The following is a 19,033-nucleotide window of genomic DNA, read 5'->3' on the forward strand; positions in this document are numbered from 1 at the left end:
ACAGGAAAAGATTCCAGAAAGAGGCTACGGGACAGGGGTCGTCACGGCAGCTTTGTCGTCCGGGAAGCTCCCATTGACACAGTGATGGAGCAGGAGGACAAGGCCCTGATGGGGGACGGGTATGGTTAATAGGAGTCACACTGAAGCTGTCAGCGGGACGTCCCAGTGCCACATGCGACCGTACTTCCATGTTCATACGTGCATGTCAATGATGATATGTGGGCAATGCATTAAGGCTTTATGAGCTTGAGCATGATTGAAGGCACATGATGGAGGCATGCAATCTGTTTACTACAAGACTGCCAAAAACGCGCAAGTATATTTCACTGCAGGAGGTTTTCTACTGTGATGTATTCTCTCAGTTTTTCATTTTGAAACTGAACTAAGACAATAAAAAAAAAGACTGATTCAGTCTTGTTATAGAAAACTCACAGGTTGTGAAAATATTAGTGCTGGCAAATATTCACGTCACTTAAGCTTCCCCACAATTTGTATGTTGGTGGCAGACTCAAACAAGGCAGAGAGAATAACTGAAAAGTGAATGAAAAACAATTGAATAATTTTAAATTAGTAAAAATCTGATATGTGTGTTCTGCATGCATGTGCATTCAGCTCCCCTGAGGCAGTACGTTACAGAACCGCCTGGTGTACTCAGCCAGCTTTGCACATCTACTGACTTCAAGCTTAGTCAGACCAGATGGAGATGTCTGTTGGCATCAGTTGTCATGTTTCAACTGAATGTCGCTTCACCCAAACAGACACCTAGGTTTTTAGGCAGACCTTTTCTGGTCCACATTAGAGTTTGTTTGCACAATCACACCTCCCCAAACAAACCAAACATTTGAGACCAAATGCACTACAGTTTGATTGAAGTGGAGTAAAGATGACTGGTGTGAATGTGCCCTTCTGCTGCGAATCTCTGCAGCTTCTCCTGAGGTACCGTGGATCTCATGGCTGCTTACGTGATGGAAACTCAGTCTGCCTTTGTGGTTCTGTCATCCTCTCTCCATGTACAGCTGATGGGTTGGAACATACAATCTGTGAGATGTTAAAAGCTTGGCATACTGCATACATCCTAGAGAACTAGGACAAGCTTGGGATATTGTTTCAGAAACTTCTTCACAACTTTCTCCCTAACTGGTCTGCTGTATTTCTTGGTGCTGTTTGTTCTCTGATAAACCTCTGAGGCCTACATAGAAGAGATGGATTTATATTGAGATTACATTATGCCCTCAGAAATGTTGAAATCTTATATCAAATGTGCTATTTTTCTTCCACTTCATAGTAATGTGTTACATCTTGCTGGTGTATTAAATACATTTCTGGAAAATAAACTTAAGTTTGTGGTTACAATGTGACAAAATATGGAAAGTCAACACAAAAGTGGAATTGCTTTCATTTAATACTTGCTTTTGTCACTTTGTAACCTCACGTCATATTTAGATGCTGATAATTATTTGCTTACCATTTAGTATTACAGAAAGACTTTCTAAAATAACATACTTTGAATAGATTATTTCAGATTCCTAATAAAGCAGCTCCCTTTTTGGACTCAACATCTCAGTAAAAACTTACCAACAAACAAGAAAGAAAGAAAAAAAAATTTAAATAAATATACTGAATTATATAACCAATTCAATCCAATCATGAGAATGCCTCCAGAGTTAATTCCACTTGGAATATTGCAGTGAAGTTTGGATTATTATGTCACCTGGTAAAAAGTTTTGTCTCTGAGGAAACCCAGCTGACTGCATCTACAGTGGAACTTGGATCCATGTTTAGCTCCTGTCAGGCGGTGCATTTGTTTTGGGAAATGTGACAGATTCGACGCACACAGCAGGAGTCTGGCTTGTCCCATATTTGCTTTCCCTTGAAACATCGTGTAAGTGAGTGCTTCTGCATGTCAGATGACATTTTTGAATGCACGTCGTTTATGGCTGAGACGGTGACTGTAAGCCTTTTCAAGCCCCTTTACTCAGCCACCCTGATTCACAGCCTCCTGGGATGATTATGAATCTAATAATTAAACATTTATTGCCAACAACACCTGCTCTCTACCTCCCCTCTGGACCCCCCTCCAGTCCTATACGTCGCCCCGGGGACCCCATCGCAGAGAGAGGGAGGAGAGGAAGGAGAGAGGGAGAGAGGGAGGGACACAGGAGGAGCTAGAGGGAGGGGTTGTGGAGTGGAGAACAATCCGAAGGGGTCATCATCACATCGCTGGATTCTTTTACAGCGGCAAGAGGCTGTTGTTCAGTGTGACGGCAGACAGCATGTGAAGTTATTTTATCCCAGAACAATAGAAACAAAGAGGACAGCCCCGATCCGAGGCTCAGAGGGATCCCCAGCTGGACCACCCACTCCCCCACTTCCGACTGAACTAATTACAACCAACTTGATTTCTCTTTTTTGACACACTTTTACACTTTTCTGTTGTATCTTCTCCAACGCATGGAAACATCTTAGCAGCAGAGAGCTGGGAGAGGAGAGTCATCTGGACAGACATTCACTTTCAGGACGAACTGAGAGGGAGCAGCGCAGCAAGGGGGGGCTGCGGGTCCCTCTGGGGGGCACGATGCTGCGCTACCTGATCAAGACCCTGCTGCAGATGAATTTGTTCACCGACACCATCCGAAACCCATCCAACGGCACCGACGTGTTCTTCAACGAGTCTCTGGCGTCCTTTAACAGCTCGCTGCTTGACTGGGGAAACTTCACAGGCTCCAACGGTGAGTCCATTCAGACAGTTTTCACATCTTCACCTGCTGTGACAGCAGCGCTTGTTTAAAGCAAAGCTCGTTGTGTTTGGACTGGGGGACTGTGCTGGAGATTCTGTCAACAGAAAAAAAGTTAATGAGTTTTTTCACATGAGGTTAATGGACGCAATTGGAGTTTGTGACAGAATTCAATATCAGTATGTATCAGTAATGATTGTGTGTTTTCACTTCACATTGATAATGAGAATAAACCTCAACATTTCCTTCCTGATTCCCCTGTTTACTGGGCTGGTGGGATTCTCACTGAGAAACATGATCGTTTGACAAAACTCCACTTTATGTCCTTTACTTCTCTTACCTCTTTGTCCTGTTGAAAATTTCTGTTAGCAGAGGAAACAAATGCCATCCTCAAGAGATCTGGGCTGTGAGTGAAACGTGACAGGGAGACCGCTGTACCTAGTAACAAAGTGTAGACAGCAGAAGCATGAACGGTAGCCTGTTTGCTCTGTTAAATGAAGCTGTCCGCTGTCAGCTGCGCTGGCCTGAAGCTGTCACTCCTCCTTAAGTTTTGCCACGGGGCTTCTCCTAACCTCAATCTCAGTGGCTCAGTGGGTTCTTGTTCAGGTGGAACTCCCAAATGCCTGTTTTTTTTATTGGTATCAAGGTGTGCATACCTTGGAGGTCTAATGACCTCATGTGGTATATCCATGCTGTGTGCTACTGTATTATTTTGACTGCATATATGCATTGGGACATTGGTGGTAGGAGTTCATCCCGCAATTGGCAAGTTGCTGGATTGAGCCCCACTCCGTCTGCCTCTGTTGTCTCGAGCAGTACACACTGGTGGTGGTCAGAGGGCATGGCAGTGTGTCCCACTATGGCGGGTTTCCATATTGCCATTCTGTGTGAATGACTGAGTGACGTGTCAAGCGCTCTGGAGTCCTCTGGAATTGATAACACACTATACATGACTGTTTACCATTCACATTTGTACAAAGGGTTAAGTCAACACCATGATATGCCAGGTGTAATGAGCACACTGGCTTAGATTCCATGTCAATGAATACCAATGAAGCGCGCACACACCCACACATATGTGTTTCTCCATCTTTGCAGAGACTTTGCCCTGACTTCCATTCATTTCTACATTCTAGCTCTCATCCTTACTCTACACCTAACCATTACCACTACATACCTAACCCAAAAGTATATTCACACCTTGGTCCTAAACGTAATCCCTGGAGGGGAACAGACTTTGGTCCCCAAGGAGCAATTGGTCCCCACAACGTGGTATGTGCTAGACAAATGGTCCGTACAATGTACCAAATACAAGAACGCACACACACACACACACACGCACACACACACACACACACACACACACACACACATCATTGCCCGGTGAGTGTTATATATATTGGACATACTATTTGCCGTAAAGGTAACAGTTTCATTCCTAGTTTGTGTCCATTAACTGATAGTGAAGAGCAAACCAGTAGCATTTCTTTTGTGGCTGTATTTTGTTACAAATGATAGTAACGTTTGCCCTTTGATAAGTGCCCCAGCTACTCGTCTTTGTAACCAACTTCAAGAAGCCCTGATTCTGCCTCATTGTATAGCTTCTCTTGTAACGCCCTCACACCTTTTTTCTTTATTTTTTTGTTCTTTCCATCCTCAGGCTCTAATGGATTGCAGATTGAGCATAGGGCTGGTTCCCTTAGATCTATAGAGAAAGAAAGCGCGAGAGACGATGAGGGACAATGAATCCATTGAGGGAAATCTATCTGAGGCGGATCAGCTCCGACTGGCGGGCTGATAGACAGCCGTGCCCCGTGTGGATCCCGGCTCATATTGCTCAGAGCTCAGAGAGGCAGAGTCCTCCTTCAGTGATGGCATCAATAAATCCAAGCAGTTAAAATGAGGAGTGAGGCAGGAGAAGTAGTTCTGCTAATCAGTGAGATGGAGAATAAAAGGCTTTTCTATTACAAGAAAGGATGCAGACTGGCTACATGAAAACACCCAAACTGATAAGCAAACTTAAAATCAAAATTTCTGCAAACAAAAAAACAAAACAAAAAAAATAAATCAATATAGCAGTTGTTTTTATTATTTTACATCTTTGTCTTGATGCTCCATATGGGTATTTAAAAGGAGAATAATAAACCATAATTGAGATATATCTCCCTGCCCATTATGTGCTGATTCATCTGGGGGAGGAGGGGCTCTGGTGGTCAAACCGTGGGTATCCAAGCGAAGAGCTGGATAGCAGGACAGTCGGCGGACAGCTTGAGTCGGTTGACCTGCAGCTCAGAGGGAGGCTCGATGAGAAAATCAATGAGGCCCAATAACCAATTTGGGAAATAATGGACAATGCGCTCAAACATGGAATCACAACACTACAGCAGTCTGCTGGGTCTGGCTCTTCCATCTACCGCTTCTTTTAACACTCTTCCTTACTGCATGGTCTCTGTTGTTTTTGTTTTTTTTCTATTACAACCACTAAACAGGAATATTCCTGATGAGATCTGACAGCCGCTAAATAGCCTTCAATTTCTTTTTAGGAGTGCTGAAGTGGTGACATTGATAAAGAGGAAGTCACTGAGAGAGTTTCCCATTTAAAGAACTGAATTTATTCAAATTAAAGATGAGCACTTTTTCCATTTTTTTTATTGTAGCCATTTAGAAATCTATTCAGCCATGTTTTATACCTACATCATAAAATAAATGTTGAAAGATTAATAAATATTAGGTCTTAAAATTATAGAATGTTCTCAAGTATTATATTTTTCCTAATTTCTTGAAATAGGTAACAAATCTGATCTCAATATCTAGAGTTAAAGTGAATATTCAAGTCCAGTTAGCTGTTTACCATGTGCAGTGCAGTAAACAGTACGTCTGATGTGTCTATATGTCTATTATAAGTTAATATATTAACTAATTTCTGTGTTAGAACAACAGTTTAAGTTTCCATCAATCTCTTCTTAGTTCAGTCACAGTCCGAACTTCCTAGATTAGACTAATTTTACTCCATTTTAAAGTTTTAGGCATTATGCTTGAACTAATACTGATTAAGTTTTCTTTTAAGTACAAAGAAAAAACAGCTGAGCTAAAATATCTTTATAGGTAGTTAAATCGTATTTATTTAGCTGAGCACATTTCAGAAATAGTTTGAAATGAAACAGGCTTATTTAAGGTTGCTGTTGCTGCTCTCTACACAAATACTGATTCAAATCTAAATAAATAAAAAGTCCTCACAAATTAACACACAAATTTGCTTTGGTAAAATTTTAATAGCAAAGAACTTGCAAAGAATGAATGCTTCAACAGCAGAGGAGCAGCTACTTATTTTTAGGTGGTGTTTCAGAGATTATCTGTGTGTAGTCAGTATCTTAGCTGCAGTAGACCATGATCCCAATAGCTTATAAAAGAACTGACAGACAGAATCCCTGAAACTGTAAACTACGTTTTAGCAGCTCATTTGGTTTTATTGACAGAAAAGAGAAAATGACGTAGTCTAAATGAACCAATTTAGACTACGTTTGAACTTGTGGTCACTGTAAACCATTTTGTAACCATGAAGTTGCTTTAAAATTCAGTTCAGTTCATTTATAGCTCCAATTCACAACGAATGTTACCTCGAGGCATTTGACAAAAGGTAAATTCAGTAATACATACGTTTCAATCAATCCTAGTTGTCAAACAGTGCATTAAGCTCTGTTTATGATGGAAATTACTTGGAAAAATTTTCTATCTAAGGAACCCCAGCAGATTGCATTGAGTCACTGACTTGCCACATCCACTGCTGTGATATTTAACTGTCATTGCTCATTGAAACAACCCACAGTAACACTGAATATCTGCCAAATACTGAAAGACAAGAGCTGTCCTCATGTCTTGTCCTTGCATTCATTTCTGTCCTAAATTAATGTTGTTGTTGTTGTTTTTTGTGGACCCTAGAAAGAGTAGCCATTGATGCAGCAATGGCTAACGAGGATCCAAATGAACAAACAATCTTTTGCATTCAGAATCAATAAGGAAAAGGTGCTCAGACAGGTGGTCTCAAAGGAGCAGGCGTCAGAGAGAAATCTCTCAGAGGAGGATATTTGTGCTTGTGAATCAATATGCAAAACACAATGAACTCATGGAAGAAACAGTAAGTTAGCTCTTTTAACTCCAAACTGTTAAAGTTTAATCAATGAAACTCAGGTTGGGCCTTTAATACTGCTTCCTGTCGGTGGGACTTATGAAAGCAGAAGCAGGGGAGGAGCAGCTCTTTGCGGCTGCGTGGAACATCTGGGAATGCTGAGCTACATCGTTTAGTGACAAAGCAGTGGTTAACAAGAGTCGCCACATAAGCAGGGGTTTCTGCGCAGCTGGGGAAGGCGCCGCCTGCTGCTCTGCTGTGTAATTATATGTTTGTGTGTATATGTAAAATAATTCACAGGCACTAATGTGGCCATTTGTCCTTTCGCGGAGGTCAAGTAGCTTCACCTCTGCTCTTCTCTCGTTAGAACTGTCAGGGACTTGGCAGCTCTTTGCATACATGTATTCGAGGCAATTATGCTATTTCCATATGCAAATCCCTCAAAAGGTAGCTCACGACCGACTTATTTGTGCAAAAACCAAAGTGCCAGCAGGCTGTTTTTTGGGTGCAAATCAGAGCTTCACGTCGTCAAACCTGTTCACTTTGTTTGTGAGAAAACATATTTTCTGGGGGAACAAAACTGAGGGAAGACCAGCAGCTCGGTGCCCACCAGGATAAAGCTTCCTTTAGCAGGAGACCCTCGGGTGAATGTAAAACCGAGGGATGTTTGGTGCTAACACTGATGTCAAAGCATGCGCTGCGTGGCTGCTGTCGGCTCCAGCAGAGGAGCGGGAGCACAAAACGAACACCGCAAGAAACGGAAAAGGTAGCTTAGCAGTAGTTGTGGTTCCCTTGTATTTTCTTGGAACGGCTGACTGGTAGAGATACATTATTAATAGATTTCTGGGGAGCTATTTGTGAGGACAAGCATCTTTATTCATGGTGTGAGTCAACCTCCAGGAACCAGCAGTTGTCCCCCGTAATACCCTCTTCCTCAGCTCGACTTTGCCATTGTAGATACCCAGCCATTACCTCGGCACCGTCTCTCTCTCGGTCGCCCGCATCACACGGACCTCAGATGCAGATACACAAAATGCGCAGAGATGCATGCTAATTCAAAGTCAGCGGGAGGCGCAGACCACAGACACCGATTCCCCCCGCGGACCCCGCACTTCCTGTGAAAGCGGCTTCCAGCTCCAGCACGATGCCGGGATCATTAAATGTGACCTTTCTCGCTGAGCTTGTGTTGACGCTGCTGCGACTGCAGCAGACGCTTTGTAGACGGGTAGAAAGAGAATGTCTGATGACCGGGGAGGCTTCCATGGTGGTGGGCCAGACAAACCGGTGGAGAACAGTAGGTGGAGGGATTTGGACCTCACATTCAGATGGCACCAAGCCTAACAGACCCATCACTCACAGTGGGGTCAGACTTCTCACAAACAGCCAGTGCACTCTCTGATCCGTCTCTGCAGACCACATTACTGTTGCAACCTGGTTATAAATGAGATTTGAGGAGCTTGATATTTGCTGCTCGTGTAGGAATCGTATAATATTGTGAAACGTTTGGAATAAACATCTTGATTTGTATTTGTAGGGGGGAAAAAAAAGCAAAAATCAGTGATTTTGAATGCAAAAAAATGACAAAACAGACATGAAATCCTGGAGGAACTGATCTAGTAACATTGTGTTCTGTCACTTCTGTGAAAATATCGACTATGTTTCTGATGAACAGAATAAAATCTGCACTGCTGACCATGACGTCAATATCTTGTTGTTAATGAAAGCTAAATATTCTAAACGCAGAGTGGCCCCAAGTGGTCGGATGAGGTCAGATTTATTGGAAATAAATTAATTAATTGGAAAGCAATAGAAATTTTAAGGAAAGTAGGTCAGGCTGGTGTTAGTTGGAGCTGCTCCAGGAATTTTGAACGGCAGGACGATCGAATCTTTATGATTGCATAGCAGAATCTAAGCAATTAAACAAGGTACTCTTTACCTTTACATATGGAAAGTGCTATTAATCTCACTACTATTAAAAACACAAGGATTCAACCAAGATATCAGGAAGAAACTATTGGACTTCCACACTTCTGGTTCATCGTTAGGTACACATTTTTGATTTAAAAGGCAGTTCACCTACTGAGGTACACACTGTAGTTGTTGGAACATTCTCACAGGGAGTCTGTCTTCTTACAACATTAATAACTAAGGCTTTGTGATAGGGATATAAGCTCCTCGTCTCTATTACAGACAGGAGCTTTTACAAGCAACTGCACAACCATGAATTAAGCTTCCTATATGTTTCTTCTTTCTTACAACATCGAAAATCTACAAAGATGTTTAAAAATGTTAATTTATCCACTACCAGATTAACCTGATCATATAGGCACTTTAGCAGAGCATTCTGAGCTTCCCTGCTGGATTTGATATGATATGCAGAAATATTTACATAGCTGAGCACAAAATGGAAATTAGGCAGCGTCTGAAGTAATGATGAACAGAGATGTAGAAGGTAAAGAGAGAGAGAGAGAGAGAAGGATAAAACAGGAGACTTGCACTGCATGTCCTAATAAAGACCGAGACGCCTGGGTTGAGACGTAACAGTCAGGGTTTTACCTGGTGATTTCGTGGTTATGTCAATAGATTATGTGATACGAGTTTCATCGGATTAGCAGACAAAGAGAAAGGACGAGGAAAATGTGGAGATGATTGGAATTCCAAATGTCAGTGCGGCTCAATTCTTTTCCTGGAGTGTTTTAGGAGGACGGCTGCCTTAAGCCACAGTGATGAGTATGATAATGCAGTTTGGCTCCTGTGGTTGACTGAGTTATAGGAATGAATGAAAATGATGTCCCCTCCAATACAGAGAATGGCACCACTCAGTTTCAGATGGAAGCAGGCTGGGTGCCATTTGCAATTTTCTTTTCTTTTATCCCATTCAGAAAACAAAAAAAAACCGTCTTCTTCGCCTCATCATCTGGAGCTAAACTCGCCACTGCTGTGCTGCATTACTCTGCCTTTATATCTGGTCATTGTTATTCTTCTCGTTGCGTTGCAAATTAGAAGGGCGAGTTTGAGTTTCACTCTGCTACGCAACAGAATTTTGTAATTGGCATAACGAAATGAGTCATTTCCTTGAAGACACCTTTTTGCTCTATGTCTGGTGTATTTTTTTTAGACTCAGACTCACTGAGAAGTCTCAGTTGCGTATTCAGAATGTGCGTTTGTGGCATCTCATTGAGGATAGAAAATAACAGCTTAATTAATTGGAAAGCAATAGAAATGATACCCTCACTTTGTAAGGGTATCATTATGATCTCGTTCGTTCTGATGGAAGTAGCATGCAGTGGTGCAGCCGTGCAGTCCGGACTGTTCTGACCTCAACCATGAGAGACGTTCTATAGTAGTGTACTGCAAACAAATCATTTCTAATGAAGAAATTCTGTAGCTTTGCAATCCTCATTTCTAAAGAGAGTAGGCTAGGACAAAGAGAGAGTCACTATTTGTTACACAAAGTAACAAAACAAAGAATAACATTTCCAGTGACTATATCAAATATAACTTAAAAGAAATGTGCAAGTTGACACCTTTGAAATTGACCTCTGTCTCTTTATGAATCTCCTATTCTTTCTGACACTCTGCCTTCAGCACGTGATTACGACAACGCTCCTCCATTATGCCGTTTTTAGCGGTTCGTACTAGCTTTGGACTGATAAGTTGTTTGTATGATGAGATCAGTTAAAACTTGTATAATGAGATCAGCTAAAACTACCCCAGGCGTTAGCTTATTGCTGCTGCTGCTGCTAGTCTGGAGGAGCCGAGCGGGGGAGGGAGAGCGCTGGGTTCTCTGTGAGGCAGAAACTCACCTGAAGACTGCAGCTCCAAGGAGGAACTTTGAGGAAATAGGCAGCATATAGTGGAAGGAAGCACTTAGCCGACCCCAACAAAGGAATCTACCATGGGAGATTAAAGGATTTCTCAAACACGCAACACTTCAGGTACGTTTTTGACGAGGAATAACATCATACTATGGTATTAATATTTTTTAAAAAAAGTCCTGACTCAATAATGCCACCCCTTTAAATACTACAAATACCAGGTACTAACCCCACCAAAAAACACATTACAGGTTAATCAGAGACTGCTTAGAGTCTCGCTGTGTTGCCCTGATGATGTTGGTGATATACTGCTCCGCCCATGAAATTAAGTACAATATTAGAGTGTCTTGCAAAAGTATTCACAGCACTTCGGTTTGCTCAAATTTAAGACAGTGTAGGATTATTGTGAAGTGGAAAGATAATAAAACAAGAAATAATAATAGATTTTAAAATGCTTAAAAATCTAAAAATCTTTTGTAGAATCACCTTGTGCTGCAATTTCAGCTACAAGTCCTACTATTCAATTTTCAAACTTTGCTAATAATTGCAAACTAGATTTGCGTCTGGACTTTCCCAGGTGAAAAAAAAGTATACTTTAGTATACTTCAAACATACTTACATTTGTGAAAGTACACTTTAAGTATACTAAATATTAAGTGTACTACCTATAAGTATATCTGAAGTATACTAAAAATACACTTGTACCAATTTCGAAATTAGAACTTTAAACACACTTAAACATAATTGTACCAAAATACACTTTTAATATATTAAATAAAAGTATACTTTAAGTGAACAAAATATGAATGAATATGTATGAATTTTTAAGTGCCTTAATAGTCTTTTACTATTTATTAAAATTGCATACAATAAAAAAATGATAATCATGATGTAATTTTTAAGAAAGTATCCAATCAATTTTCAGATGTGTGATGTAAAACCTTATAATCAACGGCATTAGCTCCAGTTCATCCTCCAGACCAGATGGTGGCGGTATTTCACGCTTTCATTTATTTAAAAAACGTCTGGTGTAAGGACGTTTTTTAACCTCCTTACACCAGACTTCAAGTTTTTTCAAGATGAAAAAACTTGAAGCAAGGGAGATAACAGACACTGTTCAAATTCGCCATTTTTACTCGCATAATGTCTTAAAAGTAGAGAGGGCCTTGACAATAGTTACTAATTTTGGTAAATTCAAGCTGGTGACGTTCTAATCCGAGTTAGACGACAGCACAACGGGACAACAACCGATGGAAATGAAATGTTTGTCACAAAAGGAGCCCGGAGGGACGAAGGTTGTTAAGTGTTACTAGCTGGTGGTAAGTTTGATTATTAATTATCTTCATTTAATTATAAACAGTGCCGTAAAGATATATAACTTATGTTGGTTTCTTAAATAATGATTTTATCAATTTTATTGTGACTTGTATGATTATTACTATAGTAATCATTCAGCTTCATGTTATAACTGCATGGAGGTTGGTTGTTGCGACTTATACTTTAATTCATAAACTAACCTGGTTTTAATTAAGCTCCATAAGACAGAGAGACTTTGATATTGTGAGGTGGTTGTTGTTCTAACTTGTTCATCAATGATTTTATCTTCCAACATATGTTTGCAGCCTAACTAAGCAAATGAAGATGAAAGTGGAATCCAGAGAAATCGGGTGTTAGAAAACCTAAAGACTTTCTGTCTCAGAAGAAGCTCTGACTCCACCAGATCACCAACCAGCTCTGAGGATGAACCTCCACATCGTCTTCATGATGTCAGTTTGTTTTTTCAATGAGGAGCTAGCTACATTTTCAACAACAAAAACTGGTGTGTTACCAACACCAAGTGCTTAATAAACATGATTTGATTTAAAGGTAACTGGAAAGATTTTTTCTCTTGTTAATCTAACATTTATCTTAATTTTTTTTATTTGTTGTGGACTTTCAGGGCCCTGTGATGGACTGGTGACCTGTCCAGGGTGAACCCTGCCTGTCTTCTGATGGCTGCTGGAGATGGGCACCACCAGCCCCCTCAACCCCCCTGCAAGGATCAGCGTGTTCAGATCATGGATGTAAAGATTTTAAGGTAGTTTGTCTCCTTAAGTCCACACTCAAAACAGCTTCATAGTTATTGCCAACATCAACTGATTCTGTGACATTGCTGACTATTTTTTTCTACTTCTAACATAAACAGGCAAAGAAGACACCCAGAAATGTTTTTCCACCCCAGGCATCCGGTCCCAATCATCATCAGTTCTTATGATGTCACATACATGGCGAGTCCACAACGTCTTAAAATTGTATTATTTTTTTATTTGCCATTTTTCTGTTCTCTTTAAGTACAAATGCTTTCTCTGTTTAATTGCTCTATTGTTCTTTTTTGTAGGTTCCTGTAAGGTGCAGTGAATGAGAATGTTCTGTTGTTGATCCTCACTGTCATGTTTTATTGTCACACTTAAATTTTCATGTTCATGTGTTCACTTTTGATGTGTAAACTGATAATATATTAACATACTGAAGTATGTTAAAATTTAGTATACTAAAGTATACTTTTTTTCACCTGGGTTGACTGGGCCATTCTGACGTTTTAGTATGATTTGATTTAGCCATTCTGCTGTAGATTTGGCTGCATGTTGTCCTGCTGGAAGGTGAACCTCCGTCTCAGTTTTGAGTTTGACCTGCAGCTTTCTTCCATGATAGAAGAAAAGCTGCAGGCATCCATTCAATTGGAGATGGATGGAGCTCCATCATAAACTCTGATCGGATTTTTTTAAAGAAAAAGAACAAACATATCTTCTTCCCCCTATTAATAACAACAATGTGCCAATGTGTTTGTGCCTGTTTTCAACTGCAGTTCATGGTTGTAATGTGTGATGATGTGTAAACAAATCAGAAGGTGTGAATACTTCTCTAAGACATTGTAACTCATTGTATTGTAGCTCATTCTATTGTAGCTCATTGTATTGTAGCTCATTCTATTGTAACTCATACTGCAGCACATCAGCCTTCTTGGTTTTACCATCAGCATCGGATCAATCCCTGATTCCCGGGGTCAATACCATGTTCTCCGGAGGAATTAATCTGATCTGGCAGACAAGAAATAAAGCAGTGTGTGAAGTTGTGCTATTTCCTCCTACAAGATGAGCCATTATTCTCCTAGAAAGGGAGCAAATCCAGCCAGCGGCAGAAAAAGGGTTGGAGGTAAACAAACCCTGACTTTTCTATCTGAACCTCCAACTTTCCTAATCATGTTGTTGATTTCAAAGGTAAATCTGGAGAAGATTTGTACGTACAAGCAATGCATCTTACCTATGCTTCAGTGAAATGATGAACATTTTCCGAACTCTTACATTAATGCCCGAATCAATTAAATCAATAAATCATACAGCCCTTCTTCATTTTGCATTGCAAAAGAGCCAAAAAGTCATTTTTCCCAGTGGAGGAGTACATCAATTATCCCCACACTCCCCTTCTCTCAGCAACTTACACTGCAGTGTGTTAACAGCGACGGCATCGTCAGTCATCTGGGAGCTCCGGGATGAGAAGTCGATCACAATGAAGGGGTTAAGTGTGTTGATGACTCAGGGGTCGGCAGGAAAGTTGTGACCTTTAACCCGTCTACAAACACCCCTAACCCTCACCACAGCAGAACTGACCCAGCTTCGGCGCTCATGGAGTGTGACGGAGGATCTTTTGTTCGTTCCATCTGCCCCACAACCATTCTTATGCCTCTCAGTGGGATTAGTTCGAAGTGCTTTAACACTTTCCTTTCCGTTTCATGTTGCTTTTGTTACGTTTATGTGCCTCGGCCAAAGATTCGGCGTGAAATGATAATGAATATTAAAATGAAATCCATATCACAGCTCAAATATTACTTGGCTAAAGTCAGATGTTGCATCATGACAAATTGAAAATCTGTATGCGCCGCGTTTTCCTCGCTCACGCCGTTGCCTGTTGGACAAATGGAGTTCAGGAAAAAGCGGAGTAAAGTGAGCTGTGAGAAGATTTGAGGTTTTGCGGTGCGTCATTTAATTTCACTTCATGGTTTTGTATTATCCTATATATTCAGTTCTCTGAGACAAGTAGCCAAGAGCTACCAGGAAACGCATCCATTCTACATCACATCCTGCTTGTAAATGATCCAGTGAATCCGTCGGAGGGAAGGAACGGCGCAGTGACCCGATTGGTCACGCATGCCTCTGAATAAAAACTCAGAAAATCTGGCGGAAAAGATTCATTCAGATTGTGTTAAGGCTGTGTAGCGTACCATGATCTGTTTCCCTGCTCAGGGGAAATAACTTCACACCGGCTCTGGTGTGAAGTTATTTTATTAAAAGTTATGGTGAGTAGATTAAATTTATATAGCACTTTTCATGTCATACCAACCACTCAAAATGCTTTGAACTAAAGCCACATTCACCCAATTTCACTCAAAAATAGATGATTCGGTCAGTATTTTGGGGTTGAGGTGTCTTTTCCCGTCAACCCAATTGTCTTCGGATTGCCAGAGAATTACTCTACCCTACCGGCTGCCATTCCCCGAGCTTCTTTCTACAGATAGTCAACTTTTTCACCAAGCCTCAACCAATATATTTTCTCGTAATAGTTGAACTTTGGGGTCTCTTTACATTTTACACATTTAGTTTCAATAAACTGAACTTTGTTGTTGGTGGATGTTATTTGATGAAGCATAGAGTCTGTTTGGTGAACGCTGGTACAACCCAAGTTTGAAAGCTGAACTCCCTAGCATTGAGGCCTGTATGTAAAGACCAGTGTTAGCAGAGCACTGAGAAAGGTATCAGCAGCCCCTGCCATGTGCAGCACTAAGACCCTAATTAGTGCTAATGAAGAGCTGCAGGAAGTGTTGGTGCACTAGGGGGTTAACATGGATTAGGGTTGTAGTTGTATGTTAAGCTGTTACAGTCACACCAACTGAATGCTAAATATGTGTACGGCAAATGGGGACCGTGGAGGTTAGTGAATCACCTCCTACTTAACTATCATAACCCTACGTGACACATTCGAGTCAATCTTGGTGTGATAATCCCCCACAGTGCACACAGAAGAAGTGATACTCCTGTCTGACCTTTGGCCCAATGCACGATGCCTATCCTCCACCTGTAAAGGGATGCCCACTATTCCAAATCACTCCTCAATATCCCACTTTGTTTCCATGGTGACGTGCCCTTAACCTCCTACCAGCCTTCCCCCCACGGAGCCGACCCCCTCTGCTTCTTTTCTGCTGTGTCTACTTTTCCCAGGCTGGAAAATCAGCCTAATAAATAGCTTTATGGTAATAAGGCCTGTGAACGCAAAGTCAAGCTGTCAATCTTCATTCACTTCTGGAAGTGACTGAAAATATCTCTTTCCCTCGATGGCCTGAAGCACTCGTCTAGACCCTTCACTTCTCGCTGTGCCCCCTTCGTTTCTTACATTAATTTCAGCGCTTGATTAAAATGACGCAACTTAATCTAAAATAACAGATGCCTTATCTTTCTCTTGATGCTCAGAAACATTACATAGAGAACTCTGTACTGGCTCTGGAACATGCAACACATCCCAACACATCTTGTGTCTTGGATTTAAGGTGCTTGTTTGCATGTTTTTGGGAGAATTTATGGAGTTGCATTAGCTAATGCAATGCTGTGCCACCCCTTTCCCTTTTCCTACTGTATTTTTCCATATTTAAGTATTGACGTACCTTCCAGGAAAGAAAGATCAAACCTCCATGAGTGTCCCAAAGTAGTCAAATATTTATTTATTTTTTACTGAGGTGGGTGAATCTCTATCTAAGCAGTCAGAGTAATTAATAATATTACCAGGTCATTAATGCTGGATTTGAGTAGCATTTTTTGGTGTTTTTGAGTTGTAGTGGTCAAGTTGTAGATATTTATGAATAACACATAAATATCTACATCTTTATGTATTGTTATGTATGAAACAGCCCAGGGTTTAGGTTTTGCCACAGGTACTGGAAAGTGAAAATAAAGTCTTTTTTCATCCTTATCACATATAAGGCAAGTATAAGACATTGTCTTGAGGACTAGACAAAAAAAGCACAAGAATCATTCTGTTATCCACAGGAAATCAATTACTGAACTAACAGCCATAGTAACAAAAGCACATTGTGTCAAAGCCAACATTAGAGTCCTAAATATGAAAGTATGAATCTTGGATGCATGAGGGAGTTGGGAACATCACACGTTTTGGTCATCGGCGTTGTACAAGAGAGATTGCGGTTCATCCTTCTTGACAGAACTGGTTACGTGGCTTTAATGCACAACGTAGTATCAGATCGCTGTGGCTCCCCTTATCTGCCCTCACATGGTGTGTTTCACAGCATGCGTGTGTATTTACTGACCTTCTCTAAAAATCAAACCAGACATGGACGGGCAGCAGAATTCAAAACAGTTGTTTTCCTCATATTTTGTCTTTCATCTTTCTTTTCTCTGCCTTCTGGCTTCTCACCTTCGACACTCTCTAAAGTTCTCACACTCAGAAGCAATTTCTTTGACATTTCTTTCACCTTTAACTATTGATCCTTTAAAATAGTTTTCAACACATTGAGGCTTCTCATCACGTACCTTGTTTGTCACCTGGCCTTTTCACCCTTAGAGGTTTCCTCTGGTCTTGTCTCAAATTTTTACTTCTTTATATATATATTCTTTATATATATATTTATATATATATATAACAAGTTGTAAGTTTTATTTCTTGAAATGTTTGATTACTTGTTGTCTCTGTTGTTTTTATGAAAAAGACAAAGGAGCACCTGTTGGTTTTCATGCATTGCATAATCAACTACCGTTCTCCAGGGTCAATAAAGACAAAATATCCGTTTCCAAAACCTGCTCTGAAATTATTACAGATAAATTCCTTTCTGATGTTTTAATTTGAGTCTTTTGATCAACTTTTTCCAAACGTTAAAGAGAAGTCAATCAACAGGTTATTGTTAAAGGCGTATCAGTGTTTGAACCCCTTCAAAGCCAGATTAGATCCATGATGCTAATACGTTTTCTTAAAATGATTTATCTCACCAATAAAAGCTCTTTGATATGTCCAGGATTGGACAGAACTTTGACTTTAATGCGTTATCAGTTTTTGTTTGGCATTCAATTAAAATAAATAATATTACCACCTTAATTTAAAGACAAAAGTGTCCCACCCCAATAACGAAGAAGCTATTTGTTTTTTATAGCTGCAAAATATAGCAATGCATTATAAGATTTCATGGTTTAATTTTTGAGAAAAATAATAATTAAAAAAAAGGTTTTTCTTTAGTTCACCACTAAAAGCAGCCTTTCCCCATCATTTCAGGCATTTTTTTCCATTAAATTGCTCACCGTTTTACTGATATTCTATTTATGATAATGTGCCTCCCTGTAAGCTGTATGAAAGTAAAGCCTAACAAAGTCATTAAGAGGAGCTCATGCCTGGGAATTAAAACTGTTACAGAAGAAACACCTGTTGCATACATAAGTCTTTCTGTCTCGGCAGCAGATGAACGACCTTTGACCCCTAAACTAATTTTAAACTCTGCGGGTAGTAAACCTCATCCCACATCCTGCATAAGAATGGGTTTTGTTCTGCTATAATCTGAACGATAGGAATATGAACAGTTTTTGTCTAATTAGGTGCTTCGTTTAGACTAAAATGACTAAGTGTGACTAACTGCGTCCTGTTCTGGCAGCATTTTAATAAATGTCAAAATTTGAATTTTTATGCATTTCATTTAAATATTGGTAATTAAAATTAATCTTAGGTTACCCTGCATCCAACATTACAAGAAGGAGACAAAGACTGGAATTAAGTACCTTATGCAGACAGAACAATTCGACTTGTCTGTCTGATTATGCAGGGATTGCCATGTGACCATAAGTCCAGGAAGAATATATTGATTAATTGGTATTTAAGCACTAATTGCTTAGCGTCGTAGAGAACCGCCATGCACCTACATGAATGCTCACGTTTTCCAGCCTCGGCTGATGAATCTGTGTGCAGCATGACAGACACACTGAGCTATAAATTAAATCATGCATCAAATATTAATGAACAAATTGTGGCACGAAGGACTTACTTCTCTGGCATACTGAATATCATTTCTGTATTCATCTAGAGCCAACAGTCTATTTATAAATTCATTTAATAATGAAACGACCATTCTTCTTCTGGTTTCAAATTTCATGTATTCTGGGTATTCCCAGTGAAAGGACTGGACTCATTTCCATGCAGGAACATGCAAGCTCCATACTAAACGAGACCCTGTTGCAATATTAACCCCAGACCTTCTTGACGCAAGTTAACAATGCTATTATCCTGGAAATTGTGCAGCCCACTGCATAAACACTGCTTTATATAAGGTA

General features: G+C 40.3%; 1 protein-coding gene and 1 long non-coding RNA gene across 5 annotated transcripts in view; both read left to right on the forward strand.

Moving 5' to 3' along the window:
* The first annotated feature begins 2,242 nt into the window (after positions 1–2,242).
* robo3 (roundabout, axon guidance receptor, homolog 3 (Drosophila)) overlaps positions 2,243–19,033 on the forward strand; it is a 174,589-nt gene continuing 157,798 nt past the window's right edge. For 2 of the 3 annotated variants that reach the window (XM_008428408.3, XM_008428411.3), the window contains exon 1: positions 2,243–2,729. In XM_008428408.3, coding sequence (XP_008426630.2) covers positions 2,576–2,729 — 154 coding nt within the window. In that variant the 5' untranslated portion in view covers positions 2,243–2,575. The remainder of the gene's footprint in view (positions 2,730–19,033) is intronic. The other variant, XM_008428409.3, reaches the window with a different exon arrangement.
* LOC145554918 (uncharacterized) lies at positions 11,791–14,642 on the forward strand. Of its 2 annotated transcripts, XR_014090971.1 has the most exons (4): positions 11,791–12,445; positions 12,619–12,756; positions 12,865–12,970; positions 13,057–14,642. It is a non-coding gene; the product is annotated as an uncharacterized LOC145554918 (long non-coding RNA). The 2 variants fall into 2 exon arrangements; XR_014090970.1 differs by lacking the exon at positions 13,057–14,642 and having other exon boundaries at positions 12,865–13,045.

This window comes from Poecilia reticulata, chromosome 14 (genome assembly GCF_904066995.2).
Source record: "Poecilia reticulata chromosome 14, P_reticulata-male-v2, whole genome shotgun sequence".
Lineage (NCBI taxonomy): Eukaryota > Metazoa > Chordata > Actinopteri > Cyprinodontiformes > Poeciliidae > Poecilia > Poecilia reticulata.